At 49.7% G+C, this 19,235-nt stretch overlaps 2 protein-coding genes across 2 annotated transcripts in view; both read right to left on the reverse strand.

Annotated features, from left to right (window-relative positions):
• The window catches only part of Atp6v0a2 (ATPase H+ transporting V0 subunit a2), a 28,570-nt gene extending 17,910 nt beyond the window's left edge, over positions 1–10,660 (reverse strand). The window contains exons 1-5 of the mRNA XM_051161441.1: positions 10,455–10,660; positions 6,960–7,038; positions 3,897–3,994; positions 2,444–2,581; positions 813–901 (exon numbers count right to left, since the gene is read on the reverse strand). Of these exons, the coding sequence (XP_051017398.1) occupies positions 813–901; positions 2,444–2,581; positions 3,897–3,994; positions 6,960–7,038; positions 10,455–10,571 (521 nt within the window). The 5' untranslated portion in view covers positions 10,572–10,660. The remainder of the gene's footprint in view (positions 1–812; positions 902–2,443; positions 2,582–3,896; positions 3,995–6,959; positions 7,039–10,454) is intronic.
• A 1,612-nt stretch (positions 10,661–12,272) lies between these two features.
• The window catches only part of Tctn2 (tectonic family member 2), a 30,019-nt gene continuing 23,056 nt past the window's right edge, over positions 12,273–19,235 (reverse strand). Inside the window, exons 14-18 of the mRNA XM_051161445.1 lie at positions 17,012–17,118; positions 15,161–15,317; positions 13,553–13,675; positions 13,383–13,471; positions 12,273–12,415 (exon numbers count right to left, since the gene is read on the reverse strand). Of these exons, the coding sequence (XP_051017402.1) occupies positions 12,288–12,415; positions 13,383–13,471; positions 13,553–13,675; positions 15,161–15,317; positions 17,012–17,118 (604 nt within the window). The 3' untranslated portion in view covers positions 12,273–12,287. The remainder of the gene's footprint in view (positions 12,416–13,382; positions 13,472–13,552; positions 13,676–15,160; positions 15,318–17,011; positions 17,119–19,235) is intronic.

A 19,235-nucleotide genomic window follows, 5' to 3' on the forward strand; every position in this document is an offset into this window, starting at 1 on the left:
TTTAAAACAAAAAAAAAAAGGCCCAAGTTATACAAGGAAATGAGTTCTCGTTGGGTCAGGTAAGCAGAAAGGACAGACAGCAGTGCCAGGCCTAGGGCACACACCTGCCATCTCTGCACCTGAGCAGCACCAGGCCTGGGGCACACACCTGCCATCCCTGCACCTGGAGGCTGAAGCAGGAGGGTCAGAAGTTCACGGCCATCCTCAGCTACACAGTGAGTCTGAGGTCAGCCTGGGCTACATGACACCTTGTCTCAAAGAAAAAAAAAAGAGGATAAGGATAAGGACAAGAAAGAAATAACAACAAAAGAAACAAAAAAGAACTGAGGGCAGAAGCGGCCACTGGAAGCATAATTTGAAAACAGCCACCGAGCAGGCTCAGTGGTGAAGCGCACACTGCCAAGCCTGCAGCCTGACTGCAGTTCCTGAACCCACAGATAAGAGAGACCTAACTCCTGTATTTTGTCCTCTGACTTCTGGGCACTCAGGCGAACAAATAGAGGGAAAACAAAAAACCAAAACCAACCGTCAACCCAGAAAAGCCCCATGTTTGCAGCACAGGACTTGGTGCCTCAGGCCCACGGGGTCAACACTGGGGAGCACAGACGCTGCTTCTCCCCAACTCACTATACCAACAAGAAATCCCCACAGCACCCAGCTCCGTCAGCACTGTGTGCTTAAGGACAGGAGCCCAGTGTTCTCAGCAGCCCCGCACTCTGCGCCCATCCCCGCCTGTAAACGGCCCATTCACCCACTCTAGTGGCCCATGTCTGCCATTCTTCAGGAAGGGCCTGGCGCTCACTGTCACCTACCCCAGCTTGGCACCCAGCCTCTGCATGCAGCTGTAGTCCAACAGAGAGTCGTTTTCTAAGGTGGGGAACTCTTCATAAGTGGGTTCAAACTGGAAAGACACGGAGGCAGGCACACTGTTAACAGACTCCATCCCCACAGCAAGCTTCCAGACAAGCCCACAGAGGCACTGTACAGCCTGAGCACCAGGACCAAATGACCACTGAGACAGGGAAAGAGACACTCCGCCATGCTTGTCAGGTGAACTGCTTGAAGACACTCACACATGAGAGTGGTTCTAAGTGAGGCTGCACCCTGGCTCAAAAGACAGTACCTGTATTTAGGGTCACACCTAGAGCAAGAGACGGCAAACTCAGAAGGAATGGGCTCTATCCGATGCACAGCTCAGTGTGGCACAGGCTGGGCAGCCACACCTGCATGACACCAGCATACACCAGTCTTGTGAGGAGATTCTTCTTGCCCCCTCTACTCAGCCTTTTGGAAAAACAAAGAATTTTTTCCCTCACACCCACAAAACACTTTGCTTGGGCTGGAGAGATGGCTCAGTGGTTAAGAGCACTTGCTGCTTGCTCTTCCGGAGGTCCTGGATTCAGTTCCCAGCACTCACATCATAACTGTTCATAACTGTAACTCCAGTTCCAGGGTATCAGATGCCCTCTAGTGGTCTCCATGAGCATTGCACACACTTGGTGCACAGATGTTTATATGCAGACAAAACACCCATACATGTAAAATAATAAAATACAATAGAAAGATAGCTTAGTGCTAGGAGTGCTGGCTACTTTCCAAGAGGGCCTGACTTCAATTCCCAGTAGCCACATGGTGACCCACAACCCTCTGTAACTCACACATGTAGTGTACAAATATATATGCAGCAAAAGCACCAATACACATAAAATAAATAAATTTAAAACTTTATTTTTTAGTTTTTTGAGACAGGGTTTCTCTGTATAGCCTTGGCTGTCCTGAACTCACTTTGTAGGCCAGGCTGGGCTTGAAGTCACTTCAATTCGCCTGTCTCTGCCTCCCGAGTGCTGGGATTAAAGGTGTGTACTACCACTGCCCAGCAATTAAAAATATTTTAAAACACTTTTTTAAAAATTAAAAAAACAACAACAACAAAAACATTTTTCTCAACTATGAACTAAAGCACCTTACGGCAGGAAGTAGTGTCCCTGCTAAAACCACCAACACAGGAAGAGGCATACCACCCAGCCTAAAGTAAAGCAGAGACTGAGGCAGACCACTTAACTAAAACAAAACCGCACCTACGCCAAGCACTACAGCTCCCGCCTGCAGTCCTGAGCTCACTCCAATTTCAAGGACAGTTTGGGCTACACAGCGAGGCCTGGTCTCAAAAACAAAAAAAGTAAATTTTAGCAGGGCTACAGAGATAGCTCAGCTGGCAGGGTGCTTGCCTAGTGTGACCAAGCCAGCTTTAAATCCAGGACAGGGGAAGCGGAGGAGCAAGGATCAGAAGTCCAAAGTCAAGCTGCAGAGAGTTCGGGGCCAGCAGGGGATACACAGGACGGTCTCAAAACTAAACACAAAAGCAACATCTAAAGGAACTGACAACAAACCCCACGGGCAGTGGTGGGGCCTGTCAGAGTGCAGTCCGCTGCACCCCACCTACCTCCACGTTCCGCTTAAGGAAAGTCTTCGTGACCCTCAGCATGTGGGTGTACTCCACCAGTTCCAGCAGGTTCTTCCTCAGCTTCTCCTTGTTCTTGGTCACTTCCCTCAGCTCCACCTCCAGCTTCTGCAGTTGCTCCTGCAAGGACACCGCCGCCGGGTGAGAGCAAGGCTTAGCAGGAGAACAGCCCACAACCCCACAGTCACGGAGGCTCCAAAGAGCCACAGTGCTCAGCAAAATGCCAGCTGCAAATGTGCTGGACAGGCCATAAGGACACATCAAGACTGCAAGGTTCACCAGCTCATTTCATCTGCTGACTGCATGACCCCAGCCCCTGCAGGCGTCGCAGGCGTCACAGGCGCTTCCTGCTGGCTTTCTTTCAGCTGCCTGTCCATCCGACACACCCAATCTACATTTCCTTTTGTTTGCAATGGAAATAATATGTGACCATATTTTCTGAGCACATCCTCCTGCCTCCAACTTAAGAGTCTCCGCTCGGTCCCTCCAGACAACAAGGTGCGAGTCTAGAAAGCTCCAATGGTCACTACCAAGTGTCCTTGTCCTGCTCACCTATGTATTCAGGCCACAGATAAAGACCCTGTAGAACAGACCCCTGAGCCAGGGCAAACTGCTTCCCAGCAGCCTCCTGTTCCTCCTTACTGTGCTCTGCGTCACCAAAACTCTCAACAGTCACCATTATGTCATAACCAGGCGCTGTCCACAGTTCCTCCATAACCAGGCCATCCAGCCAAACCAGAGGACTGCCACTGCTGCTGGGAGGGTGCCATGCTTGGCACAGGCTCATCAAGTCATTGGCTCCTTCCTCCCAGACAGACCGAACAGCAGGCCACAGAAGGGCCTCAGCAATACCACAGCCATTATTTCAAAAGAGTGATTGAGCCAGCATATTTCTTCTGAGTGGCAAACCCTAACAAGAACAGTTTAGAAGGGCAGGTGTGCTACTGCAGGCCTTTAATCCCAGCACTCAAGGGCAGGGGCAAACAGAGCGCTGTGAGTTCAAGGTCAGCCTCTTCTACAAAGTAAGTCCAAGCCAGCCAGGGCTACACACTGAGACCTTGTCTCAAGGGGGGAAAAAAAAGTCTGGAGCCTCAAGACAGCACCCAGTGTTCATAGGAGAGGTGAGGTCATGTCACCATGAAGGCCCAGGCCTGTAGCCCCTAGCACGGGTGCAGGGACAGGGGTGCAAGGACGGGTCATCCTAGGGTGAGCATCCTGAACCCTCCTAATACACTGCTTTATCCTCACCCTCCCTCCAGCAGTGGCCCTCTACAGCCAGAAAAAACTGAGTTCTGGTTCACCCAGGGTGAGCTACACCACTGTTCTCTATTTCAGGACACAGCTCAGGGAAGAGAGGCAAAGATGCGTCAGGCGCTGTGAAGGTAACCAGGCAACCCTGGAACTTTTGCTGACAGTGACTTCAGGAGCGACTTACCTGCATTTCTAGAACATGTTTAAGAGGTGGTGCAGGAGGACTGGCCTCTTCCTCAGGCAGGGGAATATCAGCTCTGGTAATTTCCTGCACCAGGTACACTGAAAATAAGAGGCATCGTCAGACAATCTCACTGTGACACTTTGCGATCAGAACCCTGACAGACCCCCAACATATTGTGTGCACAGATCCTGCCTGTCCCTGTTACCTCCTGCAGCTTCCTTCAAAGAGACAAGTACACACTGGCTAGAGCTCCCCAGCTCCTTTCAGTCCCTAAAACATGTTGGGTACCTCTTCCTGTGGAAGGAACACACCGGAGGTGCAGACCTGTACCCTCACCAGAGGCAGCAAGCGGTCATTCCCCCAGAGGTCCTCAGGGGGAAGCTGCAGTCAAAGTCACAGAGAGCCAGGCTCCCGTGAGAGGGTCCAGGCAGCTCTCTCCTCTGCTTTTAGGAGCCTCATTCCACGTAAGTGACCAGTTCTGTGACTCTTATATGAGGAATGTGATACCACAATTTATTAAAATGCAAATAACCAGCACCTTAAGCAAGAGATTTCACATGACTAAAAGTTATTGTTAACATTAGGCAAAGTGGCTGGGTGCGATGGCGCAGGCCTTTAATCCCAGCACTTGGGAGGCAGAGGCACACTGATCTCTGTGAGTTTGAGGCCAGCCTGGTCCACAAAGGCTCCAGGACAGCCAAGGCTACACAGAGAAACCCTGTCTCAAAAAACAAAACAAAACAAAACAAAACAAAACAAAACAAAAAACATTAGGCAAGGTGGAACATAGCTATAATCCCAGGACTCAGGAGGCAGAGGCAGATGGATCTCTCTGACTCAATGTTCTGCTCCTGAGAGGAACCAGTTCAGTTCACAGCATCCACATGAGGCTGCTCCTGACTGGACAGTTCCAGAAGATCTGACGCCCTCTTTGGCTTCCTTGGGTACTACACCCAAATGTATATATATCCATACACTGACACATAATGAAAACTAATAAATCTTTGCTTTGTTTTGTTTTTCAATACAAGGTTTCTCTTGTAGTCCTGGCTATCCTGGACTTGCTTTGTAGACCAGGCTGGCCTCAAACTCACAGCGATCAGCCTACCTCTGTCTCCCCAGTGCTGGAATCACAAGCATGCACCACCACATCCAGCATAAATCTTTTTTAAAAAAATGTTATTGTTAATATTAAAAATCTTTAACTAGCTGGGCGTGGTGGCGCACGCCTATAATCCCAGCACTCGGGAAGCAGAGGCAGGCGGATCGCTGTGAGTTCGAGGCCAACCAGTGAGTCCAGGATGGCCAAGGCTACACAGAGAAACCCTGTCTCGAAAAACCAAAAAAAGAAAAAAACTTTAACTAGAGCCAATCTGCAGTGGTGGCGCACATCTTTAATCCCAGTACTTGGGAGGCAGAGACAAGTGGATCTCTGTGAGTTCGAGGCCAGCCTGGTCTACAAAACAAATCCAGGACAGCCAACGCTAAACTAAGAAACCCTGTCTCAACCCCACCCCACCCCACCCCCCAAAAAATCTTTAACTAAAAATCCAAGTGTTGGCTAGAGAAATGGCTCAGTACTTAACGGTACTGGCTGCTCTTCCAGGAGACCGAAGTTCCATCCCCAGCTCCTACAGGGGGCAGCTCACACCCACCTGTAACTCCAGTTCTAGGGGACACAGCACATGTCTGATCTCCAAGGGCACACAGACAAACAAAAACAATTACACACAATTAAAAATAATAAAATACATCTTAAAAAGTTGAGTGTTACTGCTCAGGCCTGTCATCCCTGCACATGGGAGGAAAAGGCAGTAGGGTCAGGAGTTCAAGGTCCACCTCAGCTATATATTGAGGCCAGCCTGGGCTACGTGAGACCTTTACCACCCCACGGTACCACAAAAACAGAGAGAGAGAGACAGAAACAGAGACAGAGACAGAGAGACAAAGAGAGAAAGAGACAGAGAGACAGAGACAGAGAGACAGAGAGACAGAGAGACACAGAGACAGAGACAGAGAGAGAAGATCTCTAATGAAGGGGAGTCCCTAGCTGAGGAGCCATTAGAGACTGACGGCACATGGTACGGGCAGGGTCACTCTCCTCTGGGGAGATGGCCACCAGTCAATTGTCTATGTTCTTGTGGACACCCAACCTCCACGGACCCATGGGTGCCACTAAGTGGACTTGGTAAGTCATTAAAGAGAAACAGAACAGGAAGTTGGAGAGGGAAGTGTCTGGAGGAACTGGGGGGTGGCAGTTGGGGGGAAATGGAGGGATACACTGTGTGTGTGTGTGTGTGTGTGTATGTGTGTATGTGTGTCTGTGTATATGTGTGTGTGTGTGAAATTTTTAAAGAATTAAAAAAGATATAATCCCTAATTTAAAAAAGATACTTATGTAACAATTAACAATCAGAAATCGAGCATGGCTCAAGACTCTCTCACACCTAGACAGCTTTGGGGTAAATCTTACAGATTTTAGAGATGAACAGAATGGGCTACTGGGTTGTAAAAGTTAAGCAGAGAGCACCAGCCCAGCCCATTCACAAAGGAAGCCCTACAACACCACCAAGTGAGAGCGAGCCAGCTGTCAGCCATCTCCTGCCTCTGTTCCTAAATAAGTCTCATGTTAAGTGATAAGTATTCTCAGTACACAAGGTTTTTAGCTTATAAAAATCATACAGGAAAAGCTGGGCGTGGTGGTGCACATCTTTAATCCCAGCACTCGGGAGGCAGAGGCAGGCAGATCACTGTGAGTTTGAGTTCAAGGCCAGCCTGGTCTACAAAGTGAGTCCAGGACAGCCAAAGCTACACAGAGAAACCCTGTCTCGAAAAACCAAAAAAATAAAAACAAAATAAGTCTTTAGATTAAAATGTAAGACAAGCTGGGCTCACTGACACATGCCTTTGATCCCAGCACTTGGGAGGCTGAAGCAGGCGGATCTCCGTGAGTTCAAGACCAGCCTGGTCTACAAAGCAAGTTCAGGACAGCCAAGGCTACACAGAAAAACCCAGTCTTGAAAAACCAAAATAAAAATAAAATAAAATAGAAGATAAACTTACCCAATATTCGTTCTAATTCTTCACATCTCTTTACCTCACCAACGAATTTTCTTTGGAAAGAACTTACATTTTGGTTGAGCTGGAAAAGAAAAAAAGGAAAATTTTGTTTTAAGTTCCTGAAATTTTACATTTGTTTTTATTTATCTGATTGTTTAAAGAATTTTGGTGGTGGGATCAAATGCAGGTCTGGTTAAATAAAAAAATTTTTTTTAATTATCTAATCCTTTAAATTTTGTAACTGCTGGGTCATATTCTGCCACTGTGCTAAGGTAAAATCTATTGGAAAGAAAGCATCATTGCCAAAGGTTTGGGGACACACACTGTCACGGGGTACTAAACAGGAGGAGAACTGACAGGGCTTTTCTGTACAATAAGTTAGCTACTGTTACCAGAAAAGCCTGAAAAATAGCCCTTGGCTCAAAACTAACCCATGAAAAAATATATAATTTAAGGAAAAAACAGGAATATGGACACAAAATTTATAAGAATGCCTATGTCAGAGACAGAGGAAATCTACACAAAAAATCCAACAATAGAAAACTGGTGGGGTGTAGGTCAGTTAGTGAGTATCTGTCCAGCAAGAAGAAAGCACATAAAACAGGGTGTGGTGGCACACACCTATAATTTCAGCATGTGGAAGTTGGGGGCAGGAGTATCATAAGTTCAAGGTTATTTGGGGTTCACAGCCCTGCCTCGAAATAAATAAATAAAGCAAATATTAAAGTGAATTGAAAATGTTTTGTTTTGGTTTTTTGTTTTTGGTTTCTTTGTGTAACCCTGTCTGTCCTGGAATTCACTCTGTAGACCAGGCCTCAGAGATCCCATCTGTGTCCTGAGTGCTGGGACTAACTGCGAGGGGCCCCATGTTCAGTCAATACCCTGCTTTCTATAATCACTTACACGGACAGGCATCTAAGGCACAAGCTCCGTCTGTACGGATGCAGCATTTGCACTGGGCTCCATCACTAGACATGGTGAAACTGTGGGCACAGCCAAGCAGGGGCCGTTCCCAAAGCCTCAGATCCTGTTGGGGAGTCTCAGCTACTTTTACCAGAAGAAAGATCAAAACCGGGGCTTCGCTTCTCTATCTCACCCCCTTTCACTTCATCCAGGGAACCAGACACAGTGGCCTCTGTGGAACTGAGAACGGGAACCAGGAGCTAGGGTCCGGCTCTGCCTGCCACTCCACTTGCCAGTTTTCTTTCTGAGTGGCTTAACCAACAGCAGGATCTTCTGTGAAGAGGTATGCTCCTGCCACAGCGATACTAACAGCCACCAGCACCAGGGTCAGCAGCTTACACAGCCACTGTTCTTCTGCTGTGTGGGTTACAAAATGGTGGGCTTTTGGGGGGAGGGAGTCCATTTAAGTTGCAGTCACCTTAATTGAATGTTAATGGTATAAAAGTACATTTCAACAGACCCCTTTGTTTGGGTTTTAAGATTTATTATTTCTGTGTGTGTGTGTGTGTGTGTGTGTGTCTGTCTGTTTGTCTGTGTCAGGGTGTGGGCACATGAAAGCAGCAAGTACCTGAGGGAGCCAAAGGAGCTGAAATTACAGAGCCCTGTAAACTATGGGTGCTGGGAATTAAACTCTATAGTCTTCCGCAAGAACAGCACGTGCTCTTAATTGCTGAGCCATCCCTCCAGCCTTTTGTGAGATGTCTTCCTATGTAGCCCAGGCTAGCCTTGAGTTCTCCAGCCTCCAGCCTCAGCCTCCAGACTGTTGCAATTCCATATCCAGCTCCAGGCAGAGGAGACGGAGCCACAGCACTAAGTCTTTCTTGCCTCAGGAGCCAAAGTGGAAAAAAAGCTATCCTCAGAGCAGAGACAGAACTGAGCCCACCTGTCCCTCCAGGGACACAGCCTCTCTTTCTAGGTCTTCCCACTTCGGTCACTATGGAAATCCTTCAGCTGTCCCACCCACTACCACAGTGATGAGCAGAAAGGTCTGAATAAGCCAAAAAAGGATCAGTGAGCCCACCCCACAAGTGAGCCCACCCCACAAGTGAGCGTGAGACCCGCCCTGAGCTTTAATGCCGATGCCCAGGCTGACACCCAGCACCTCTAAAGACTCTGCAAAGCACGTTGGTTTTTCTTCCCTCTTGCAAAGGACAGCAGTGGCAGCAGGGCATGGTGGCGCACACACTTAGTCCCAGCACACGGGGAGGCAGAGGCAGAGGCAGAGGCAGGTGGATCTCTGAGTTCGTGGCTAGCCTGGTCTACAAAGGAAGTCCAGGACAGCCAAGGCTAACACAGAGAAACTCTTGTCTCAGGGAAAAAAAAAAAAAACAGAACAAAAAAAAACAAAAAGCAAAGGGCAGCAGCACTTCCTCTCCCATCAACGAGTCCACGCTGGCTCTCGGGTAGCAGCACTCAGTGAAATGTGAGACTCTGAGCTGACTGATTAGAGCACTTGTTAGGCCTCTGAGATTGAAACGTGGTAAGTGCCTTGGCCTAAGTCCTAACAGGATGGATCGGATAGGCCTGATATAAAAGCCTGTTTCCCTTGCGACTGCTGCCTGGATCTTTCTGGTGCCACTCACTGTGCCACACCCTACCTGTGAAGTATGAAGATCCAAGGGCTGAAGTCCAAGTGGCTCTGGGACCCAGGAAGGGCAGGACACCTTGGCCTGCTCCCTCACCTGTCACCCCAAAAGTTGAGAGTGACAGTGCAAGCATTATCCATTATCATCAGATCGTGGGTAAAGAGGCTACCTCTTGAGAGTAAGGGCCCATCAGAAAGATACAGGCATCTGGCCAGGAGCCCACACTGGTGGGGCTCAATTCCATTAGTAGGTATCAGGGCCCGATCCGCAGCCTTTCTGCACCGCTCTTCTCCACAGCACTTAACACTGTAGCTCATGATCCGTGTTTACCCGGCGTCCTCCCAGACTGAGCTCCCTGAGTCCCCCAAGGCCAGAAGTCACTCAATAAAAGCTTTTGTATTCGCCCAACAATTATTTACTAGTGCCCGTGCCACTCAAGGAAAATGAGGAAAAGAACAAGCTGGGCAAGATCCTAACCCTTGAAGGTTGGCAGAGCACAGAGGTTGAAAATAAGCCAATGGCTGCTGCGTTCACAAGCGTGTTTGTTATTCCAGTTGCAGAGACAGCCTCCATTCAACACAGACTGTGACCCAGGTCCTTGTCACTTGTCAACCATGCCGGCGCATCATCACACCGGAGTCAAAAATTCAAAAGCTCTCTCTCTCTCTCTCCCCCTGGGGCTCACAACCTGTCAGACTTGCTCATTCCTCTTCCTGCCTTTCTTTATCTCCCCTATGACTGCTCAGAGGGGGCCACCCAGCAAAGCCACCTCTGTGGACCTTCCTCCTCCACATCTGCACACTGCCAATTCCTGCTCCATCCCGATCTCGGCTCAAAGACCACCTCCTTGGAGGTTTCTTCCTTGACTACCCAGGTCCCCGCGGCGCCAGCCTGCTTTGGCGGCGCTCAGCCCAGGGCTGCACAGGCCCGCAGGCCGCGGGACACTCACGTCTCGGAACTGCACCAGGCCCTTCTCGCCCAGCGCGCTCAGACACTCGTAGGCCGTGCCCGACTGCAGGAAGAGCTGCGCCAGGCACATGCTCTCGCTGCGGAACAGGGAGCCCATGGCGGCGCCGACTCGCTCAGCCGCCGCGGCCCGCGCACCGGCACCATGGGGCTCCGCTCCGCTGCCACCCCGGCCACCGCTCAGCCGCTGCGACAGGCACCCGCCACGCCCCGCCCACCGCCGCAGCCGGTTCCGGTTCCTCCCCGAGGAACCGCCCACCACAGGCTGGCCAATGAACGGCCGGGATCGTGGCAGTCCGTCACTACGGCTCGGCCAATCGGCGCACAGGCCGCGGGATCCCTGACTGAGTTGGACCCTTGGCGGCTTTTAGAGTTTTGTTATTTCTCTAACATATAGATTTTTCGAGATAGGGTCTCGCTGTGGCGCTCAAGCTGGTCTGGAGTTCACAATCCTCCTGCCTCCGCTTCTCCAGTACCAGGATAGTAGGTTTGCCCCATTACAGCCAGCTGTTTTTGAAGACTTTTTTTGTTGTTCGTTTTTATCCCCCCCCCCCCAATAACGTCTATGTAGCCCTGGCTGTCATTATGTAGACCCGGCTGACCTCGAACTCAGAGATCTGCCTGCTTCTGCCTCCCGAGTACCAGGATTAAAGGCATGTGCCACCACGTGCGGCCCTTTTTAAGTATTTTTTTTTTCTTGTTTATTTATTTGGTTAGTTAGTTTGTCAAGACAGGGTTTCTCTGCGTAACAGCTCTCGCTGTCGTGAAACTCACTCTTGTAGACCAGGCTGGTCTCGCACTCACAGAGATCCGCCTGACTCTGCGTGCGCCACGACGCCCGGCTGACTTTTTTTTTTTTTTTAATTTTTGAGATAGGGTTTCTCTGTGTAGCCCTGGCTATTCACTATGTAGACCAGGCTGACCCTGAACTCAGAGACATTATCCTGCCTCCACCTCCGAGGGCTGAAATTAAAGGTGAACGGTCACTCCACGCAGACATATTTCTTCTTAAATTTTATTATTTGTGAGAATTTCATACATGTATACAACAAAAACATCATAGCCAGCCTGTATCCTCTTCCCACTCCCCCAGAATTCCAAGATGTTTCCCCTCCAATTTCATGTCCTTTTCTTGTGATAATCCGCTAAATTCAGCTAATGCTACCCATGTGTGTGTGAGTGTGTGGCCTTAATAAAGCATTTTCTAACCCTTTCTCTAGAATGACACAGTGATTGATCTTTTCTTTTTCTTTTTTTCCTTTTTAAAAATTTTTTTTATTTTTCGAGACAGGGTTTCTCTTATAGTCCTGGCTGTCCTTGTACTCACAGGGATCCACCTGCCTCTGCTTCCCAAGGGCTGGGATTACAGGCGTGCGCCACCACACCTGGCTCAATTGCTCCCTTCTTTATGCTTACATGCTTGCAGTAAGCCTGGCCAAAAATAAAACCCCTGTGATTAGAAACTCACGCTGGGCTTAGTTCTCTGACATCCGGGGCACTACTGACTCCCCTGCAACCCGCCAGCAGCAACAAGGATCATTCTGAGCCACTTGGGACATCTGGGTAATTGACTTAAGTTCACTGAACACTAATAATTTCTACAAAAACAGGCATCTTGTTTATTAAAATGTTTTCAGAGAGGCCAAGCATGGTGGAACGCGCCTTCAACCCCAGAGGCAGAAACAGGCAGGTCTCTGTGAGTTTAGAGGCCAGCCAGGGCTACATGGTAAGGCCCTGTCTCAAACAGACAAGCTTCAGAGAGGCACCCAGGCCTTTCAGGAGCCACGGAGCTGATGCTCTGGGTCTTGGAAAAAACCTAAGGGTAGCCGGGAGTCGGGGACCAGGCTCTGCACACTCTGACCCAAGGACAACTGAGGAGCGTCGCCAGCATGAGGAGTGACAGCAACAGCAGGCCTTTGGCAACACACTGAGAATAGGGCTCCCCTGAAAGACAGCAAAAGACAGCTTGGTAAGAGACATGAAGGCCCTGGTACCCACGGATCACCAAGGAAACCGGAATGTTGAGCACACAGGATTGTCCTCTCAAAGGAAAGGATGTACATATAATCTATTTTTCTACCCAGAAGCCTAGGGATCGGGGGCAACTAACAGCGTGGTGATCTGCCTTTTCTGTTGGGCCAGCCCATATCAAGCTCCCACAAGCAGGACCAGAGATGGATGACTCAAACGACCAGACCCTTCCCTGGGCCCTTAAGCTAATACAAGTAGCCTATCTCTAGGACTCTTCTTGGAAGAAGGGACATGGAGTTGAGTTTTGATGCGATTATGCCTCCTTGTGCCCTGTGGATTATACTGCACCAGGGAAGTTTTCCTCAAGTTGTATTGTGTTTAAATGTGCTGGCAACAAACCAGCCAGCAGCAGACTCCTGGCATTTGACCCAGCCTGGCTGACTAATTGGGCTAAACTGAGTTTCATTCTCACTTCTTTTGTGGTTTGTCTCCCTGCCTGCCATGACGCATGCAGGCAACATGCCCCGCCCCCTCCCCATCCCCCAGCAGCTGGTTCATATCACACCTTGTCTTTGAAGGTAACTATTTAGTGATTATTAATGATAACCATTAATAAGTTCTAAATACCAATATTGGTGTTGTTTCTTCTTTTAAGTCTTTCTAAGTGTTTCAAGTTGTCTGTGACATTTACACATTGACTTATTTTATTTTATTTTATTTTATTTTATTTTATTTTATTTTTGAGACAGGGCTTCTCTGTGTAGCCTTGGCTGTCCTGGACTCGCTTTGCAGACCAGGCTGGCCTTGAATTCACATCAATCTGCCTGCCTCTGCCTTCCAAGCGCTGGGATTACAGGTGTGTGGTACCATGCACCCAGCTCTTAAACAGTTTTAATTGACGCAACATAACTGACACCACGCAAGAACCTGCTTTCCCTACCTTGGTAATACTGGGTCAGAGGGTACAGAAGATGGGGCCAGCACAGCTCACTCCGGGTACAGTCATACTCCGTGAAGTTGATCTGAAATCTACGAACACACATGAGACGGTTACAGAGAGAACACCGAGAGGCAGAAAGGACCCCGCTAGCCTGTTAGCCACTGGCTTACCTCGTCGGGGGGCGGGGCATCTGCGCAGGGATCTTAATAAACTGAACTGAGGCACTGAGAGGGAGGTCGGCCTTGTCCTCACAGGTGAGCCCGCACTGGTACTGCCAGGTCACAGTGGAGAACCTAGGTGGGGAAGACTGTAAGGCAGCATGGCCACCTTCCCTAGGAAGTCTATTCGGGGAATCCAAGTGTCACATCCATTTTTCAAGTTCAGACACAGAGAGAAGCTGCTAAGTCCTTATACCCGTCACTAGCAACTTTGGCCAGCTTTCTCCTCTGGTCCAAGTCACTGTATATGGGTTCTCATAACAAAAATTACTTGTCTCCAACAGTCTAGTAAGAAGAGCAGCTGGGGGCTGGAGAAATGGCTCAGTGGTTAAGGGCACCGCCTGTTCTTCTAGAGGTCCTGAGTTCAATTCCCAGCAACCACATGGTGGCTCACAGCAATCTATGTTATCTGATGTCCTCTTCTGCGGATAAAGCACTCATATACAATAAATACAATAAATAAATCTTAAAGAAGAAGAAGAAGAGGAAGAAGAAGTGGAAGAAGAAGAAGAGGAAGAAGAAGAAGAGGAGGAGGAGGAAGAAGAAGAAGAGGAAGAAGAAGAAGAAGAAGAAGAGGAGGAGGAGGAGGAAGAAGAGGAGGAGGAGGAGGAGGAGCAGCTAGCCACTTATCCAGGGCATTCTATGCACACAGCACAGAACTAGGTATTTTTTTTTAACCTATTATGGCAAGGAATCCTCAACACAGTACTGTGGGACTGAGGCCTTGCTTAGCAAAAGATGCTCTTGGCTCCATCCTAACACTCATCACTCTCCCTATTCTGGTAACTGCTCCCCAACTTTCCCTGGGGGGTGGAGGACACAGCACTCCTTACTCTCTGCTCAGTGGGCCAGAAGATGCCAGCCCAAACCCAGAGCCTGCCTGCCAGAGCTGTTGACAGTCCGGGCCATAGTGAATGGCTCCGAAAGGAACACGTGACCCAGCTGAATACCAAGATGCCCTCTTGTTACTAAGCCCAGGTGAGGCTGAGCTGGTGCTGACCCTGCAGGACCGAGGAGGATGTCCCCGAGAGTGAAGACAGTCCCAGGACAAGGTGAGCTAGACGTAAAAAAGCAAGAGAACGTTTCTAAACTTATGGCACGGAGACTTCCAAACTGAACAGCACACATCAGTTTCTGCTAAGTGGAACCTATTGAGTAAGGCCGAGCTGCAGTACACACAGGGTGTCACCATTTCCTAGATAAGGCCCCTGCTTATCAAACCGTCTAGAGCCACACACGGTTCCATGATCTGAACCTGTGGTACCTGCAGAGCCTCTAACCAGTGGCCACCTTCTGTTGCCAACGTGCCACTCAGGCTCACAGAGTTAAATGCACTCAGCAACGCACAGCCCCATGCCAGCCCTGGCCCTCCGCAGACACCACCGCAGCAGCTCTCTCTCACACAGCTTTACAAATACTCCTGAGGGCAGGTGTTTCAGTCTTCCACTCACACAGCCCTGATCCCTATCAATGGCCACTTGCAAGTGTGCAGATTCCTGCCTGGCATTCCTAGCCTCTGTGCTGCCCTTGACTTTGGCAACTCTCAGGAGGGGACCACACCTCGTCTCCACGGCGAGGATCTCCTGCTGAGGCACCCCTTCCACGGAGCCAGCTTCAGCAGTGAGGATGCGGATGGTGAGCTGGGCTGGAACTTCCAGGCAGATGCTGTTTGCGCTGCTTGGGGGCAGGTCAGCACCTGTGTCGGGAGCATCGACACCTGTAGGAATGTCAAGTTAGAAATCTGTAATGAGCAGCTGCCCTACGGTGTCACACATATGGTCTGGTGTTCAGGCACGAGGCTCTCCTCTCTAGCAGGTTCTAATGGTTGTCACACCGTGACTGTGTGACCTCACAACGTCTTCACAGAAGAAGCAGGTGCTACTCACCTGGGTGGTATCTAAATGCTTCCTAATGAGGTCCCAACCCACATAACAGAACCAAACATAACAATTCAGTGTCTAGGGCTACAAAGAGAGCACAGCATTTTAAGAGCACTGGTCACTCCTACAGAGGACCCAGGTTCAGTTCCCTGTACCAACATGGCAGCTCACAATCACCTGTGACTCCAACTCCAGGGGATCTGATGCCCTTTTCTGGCCTCCAAGGGCACCAGCACACATATATGGCATAAACAGGCACACACATACATAAATAAGCATAAAATCTTTTCATTTATTCATTTAGGTTTTTCAAGACAGGGTTTCTCTGTGTAGCCTTGGCTGTCCTGAGTTTACTTTGTAGACTGGACTGGCCTCGAACTCACAGAGATCCACCTGCCTCTGCCTGCCAAGTGCTGGGATTAAAGGTGTGCGCCACCACCACTCGGCATAAAATCTTTTCTTTAGAAAAAAAAAAAAGATTCAGTGTCCAAACTTGTCCCTGAAAGTCACAGAGTGTGCTGACAGGGACAATACAGGACCATAGTAACGGGTCACAAGGCTGTTCCAGACAGTTGTAGCCCTCATAAAAGTTATATTAAAAGATGATATTTAAAACTCATCCTAGCGCTGGGCGTGGTGATGTGGAGGCAGAGGAAGGAGGATTGCTGTGAGTTCAAGGCCAGCCTGGTCTACAAAGCAAGTCCAGGACAGCTAAGGCTACACAGAGAAACCCTGTCTCGAAAAAAACAAACAAACAAATAATAATAATAAATAAATAAATAAATAAAATAAAACTCATCCCTAGCGTCTTTGGTTCCTACGGGTTAGTTAAATAAGCAATTACTGGCTGGAGGCACTGCAACCACATCAGCAAGCCCGGGCCTCACACGTGCTGGTGAGCTGTCTTTCTTAGAGCCCTAATCCCAGTCCCTGCCAGCCCCCTTCAAAGCAAACAACTCAGAGGTGTGCGCCCCACCCCCCACTTTCAGGCTATTTCTTTTTTCAGACTGGTTTTTAGATCTGGGAGGGGGCTGGTGCTGGGGCTCAGACCCGGGGCTCTCCACACACGGAGCTATGCTGAAGCACATCGCGGCCCCAGATCCACCTGTAGATCTCCTGTGCTCTCCAGATCACAACGGCGCCTCCTGTGTCCCAGCACTCAGGGTTCTGGTCTTTACACACACATCTGTTCATTCTGGGTGTGGCACACACATGGAGCCGACGTGTGTCTGTGTCTAGGCCCCTTTCATTCAGCACCACGTTTTCAAACTCTCTAACAAAAACTACCAGGTGACTCTTGATGCCAATATTCTTGGGAGCTCAATACAGCAGTGTGAACTGATCTCCAAGCCCGGACTCTCAGCAAGAAGAAGCTCGTAGTAGCTTCCTCTGCAAAGCAAAGGCCATGAAAGAGCTGTGAAAAGCTTCCGGCCTGCAGAGAGCCCTAGCCAAAGGCATCAGGCTCTAGAGCCCTGGCTGGGGACGACAGGCTCAGTGGCAGTAAGCCCCTGTGCACGGCACTGCGACTCACGTGTGACCTCCAGCCAGCCATCGCTCAGATCATTGTAGTCCGAGTTGCCTCTCCTTGCGACGTGAGTTGCTTGTATCAGCAAATCCAGTCTCTGAAGGACGTTTTCCCTGCAAGAGAGGGAGACAACGCTTCTCAGCTAATGGCCAGCGGGGCTGGGCCTCAAGTCCTATTCCAAAAGTGGCCACCTGTCTTTGTTAGGAACCCAGATAAAAATCTGCTAGAGCAACTGGCTTTGAAAACAGGGTGTGTACGTGTGGGTGTAAGCTGGAGGGTGTGTGTGTATGGAGGGTAAGCTGGAGAGTGTGTAGGTGGGTGTAAGCTGGAGGGTTGTGTGGGGGTGTAAGCTGGAGAGTGTGTGCGGGAGAAGGTGTAAGCTGGAGGGTGTGTGTGGGTGTAGGCTGGAGGGTGTGTGTGGGTGTAAGCTGGAGGGTGTGGGGGTGTAAGCTGGAGGGTGTGGTGGGGTGTAAACTGAAAAGTATGCATGTGGGTGTAAGCTGGAGGCTGTGGGGTGTAAGCTGGAGAGTGTGTGTGGGTGTGTAAGCTGGAGGGTGTGGGGGGGCTGTAAGCTAGAGGGTGTGTGTGTTTAGGTCTAAGTTAGAGGGTCTGTGTGTGTGTCTGTGTGTGTGTAAGCTGGAGGGTATGGTGGGGTGTAAGCTGGAGGGTGTGGGTGGGTGTAAACTGAAGGTTGGGGGGGTGTAAGCTGGAAGGTGTGTGTATGGGTGTAAGCTAGAGGGTGTGTGTGGTTGTGGGTGTAAGCTGGAGAGTGTGTGGTTGTGGGTGTAAGCTGGAGGGTGTGTGTGGAGGGGTGTAAACTGGAGGGTGTGTATGGGGGTATAAGCTGGAGGGTGTGTAGGTGTGGGTGTAAGCTGAAGGGTGGGGGCTGTAAGCTGGAGGGTGTGGGGGGTTTTAGCTGGAGGGTGTGGGGGGTATAAGCTGGAGGGTGTGGGGGGGTGTAAACTGGAGGTTGTGTGTGTGTGTGTGTGTGTAAGCTGGAGGGTGTGGTGGGTGTAAGATGGAGGGAGTGTGTGTCAGTGTAAGCTAGAGAGTGTGTTGGGGGGTGTAAGCTGGAAAGAGATGGCTCAGCAGTTAAGAATACTTGCTATTCAAGCCAGGTAGTGGAGGTACACGCCTTTAATTGGGAGGCAGTGGCAGGTGGATCTCTGTGAGTCTGAGGCCAGCCCAGTCTACAGTAAGTTCCACAACAGCCAAGGCTACACACACACACACACACACACACCAAAACAAAAACAGAAAAACCCTGCCTCTGAAAATAAATAAATAAAATAAAAAGGAATGCTTGCTGCTCTTCTAGAGGACCCGGGTTCGAGTCCCAGCACCCACTTGGTGGCTGACAACCATCTGTGACTAAAGTTCTAGGGCATCTGGCAGCTTCTGGCCCCTGCAGACACTGCCTGCACACGGTGCACAGACATACACCCAGGTAAAAACATTCATACCATAAAAACAAATCAATCTTAAAGTGGGGAGCGTGCTGGGAGGGGCCAGGGAGGTGGCTCAGTGGGTAGAGGAGCTTGTACGCAAGCCTAACAACCTGAGTTAAGTTTCTAGACCTTACAGCGAGGCCAGGAGAGCACTGGCTCCCAAGAGTCGCCCTCTGACTTTCCACATATGAAGCATACGTATGCCCACCCATCCTCCAGCCAAATAAAGATACTGTAAAAAGAATTAATGAAAAACAAGGAATATAGCAAGTGTAGGGAGGATGTGGAAAAACTGGAGCTGTCCCACTAAGGTGTGGGGTGTCCCACTATGGTGCCACCACTGTAGAAAAAGTGGGTTATACAGCCAGAAAAGGGAATGACCAGATGACCTGGCACTTCGATTCCTGGACACAGACCAAAAGAACGGAAGTACATTCAGAGATGTGTGCTGGGCTGTGTGCAGCAGTGTACACAGCCAAACAAGGGAAACCCAGACGCCAACAGCCAGGCAGATGCACAAGGCAGGCTACGAGTCACCATAGAAACAATCCGAGTTCCAGAGCACGCTGTGACATGAATAATGGCAGGGTGGGCATGGTTCCGTTTGACTACCCAGAACGGACAACGCCACAGGGGCAGGACGCAGGGCACTTGGTACCTGAGGCTTTGGGGAACAGACCTGGTGGAGCAACTACTTATACAGAGTTCCACTTTTGGTGATGAAAATATTTTAGAACTAGCTAGAACCTTTCATAAGATAATGAAATGCCTAAATAACACTC

Source organism: Acomys russatus, chromosome 19, assembly GCF_903995435.1.
Source record: "Acomys russatus chromosome 19, mAcoRus1.1, whole genome shotgun sequence".
NCBI lineage: Eukaryota > Metazoa > Chordata > Mammalia > Rodentia > Muridae > Acomys > Acomys russatus.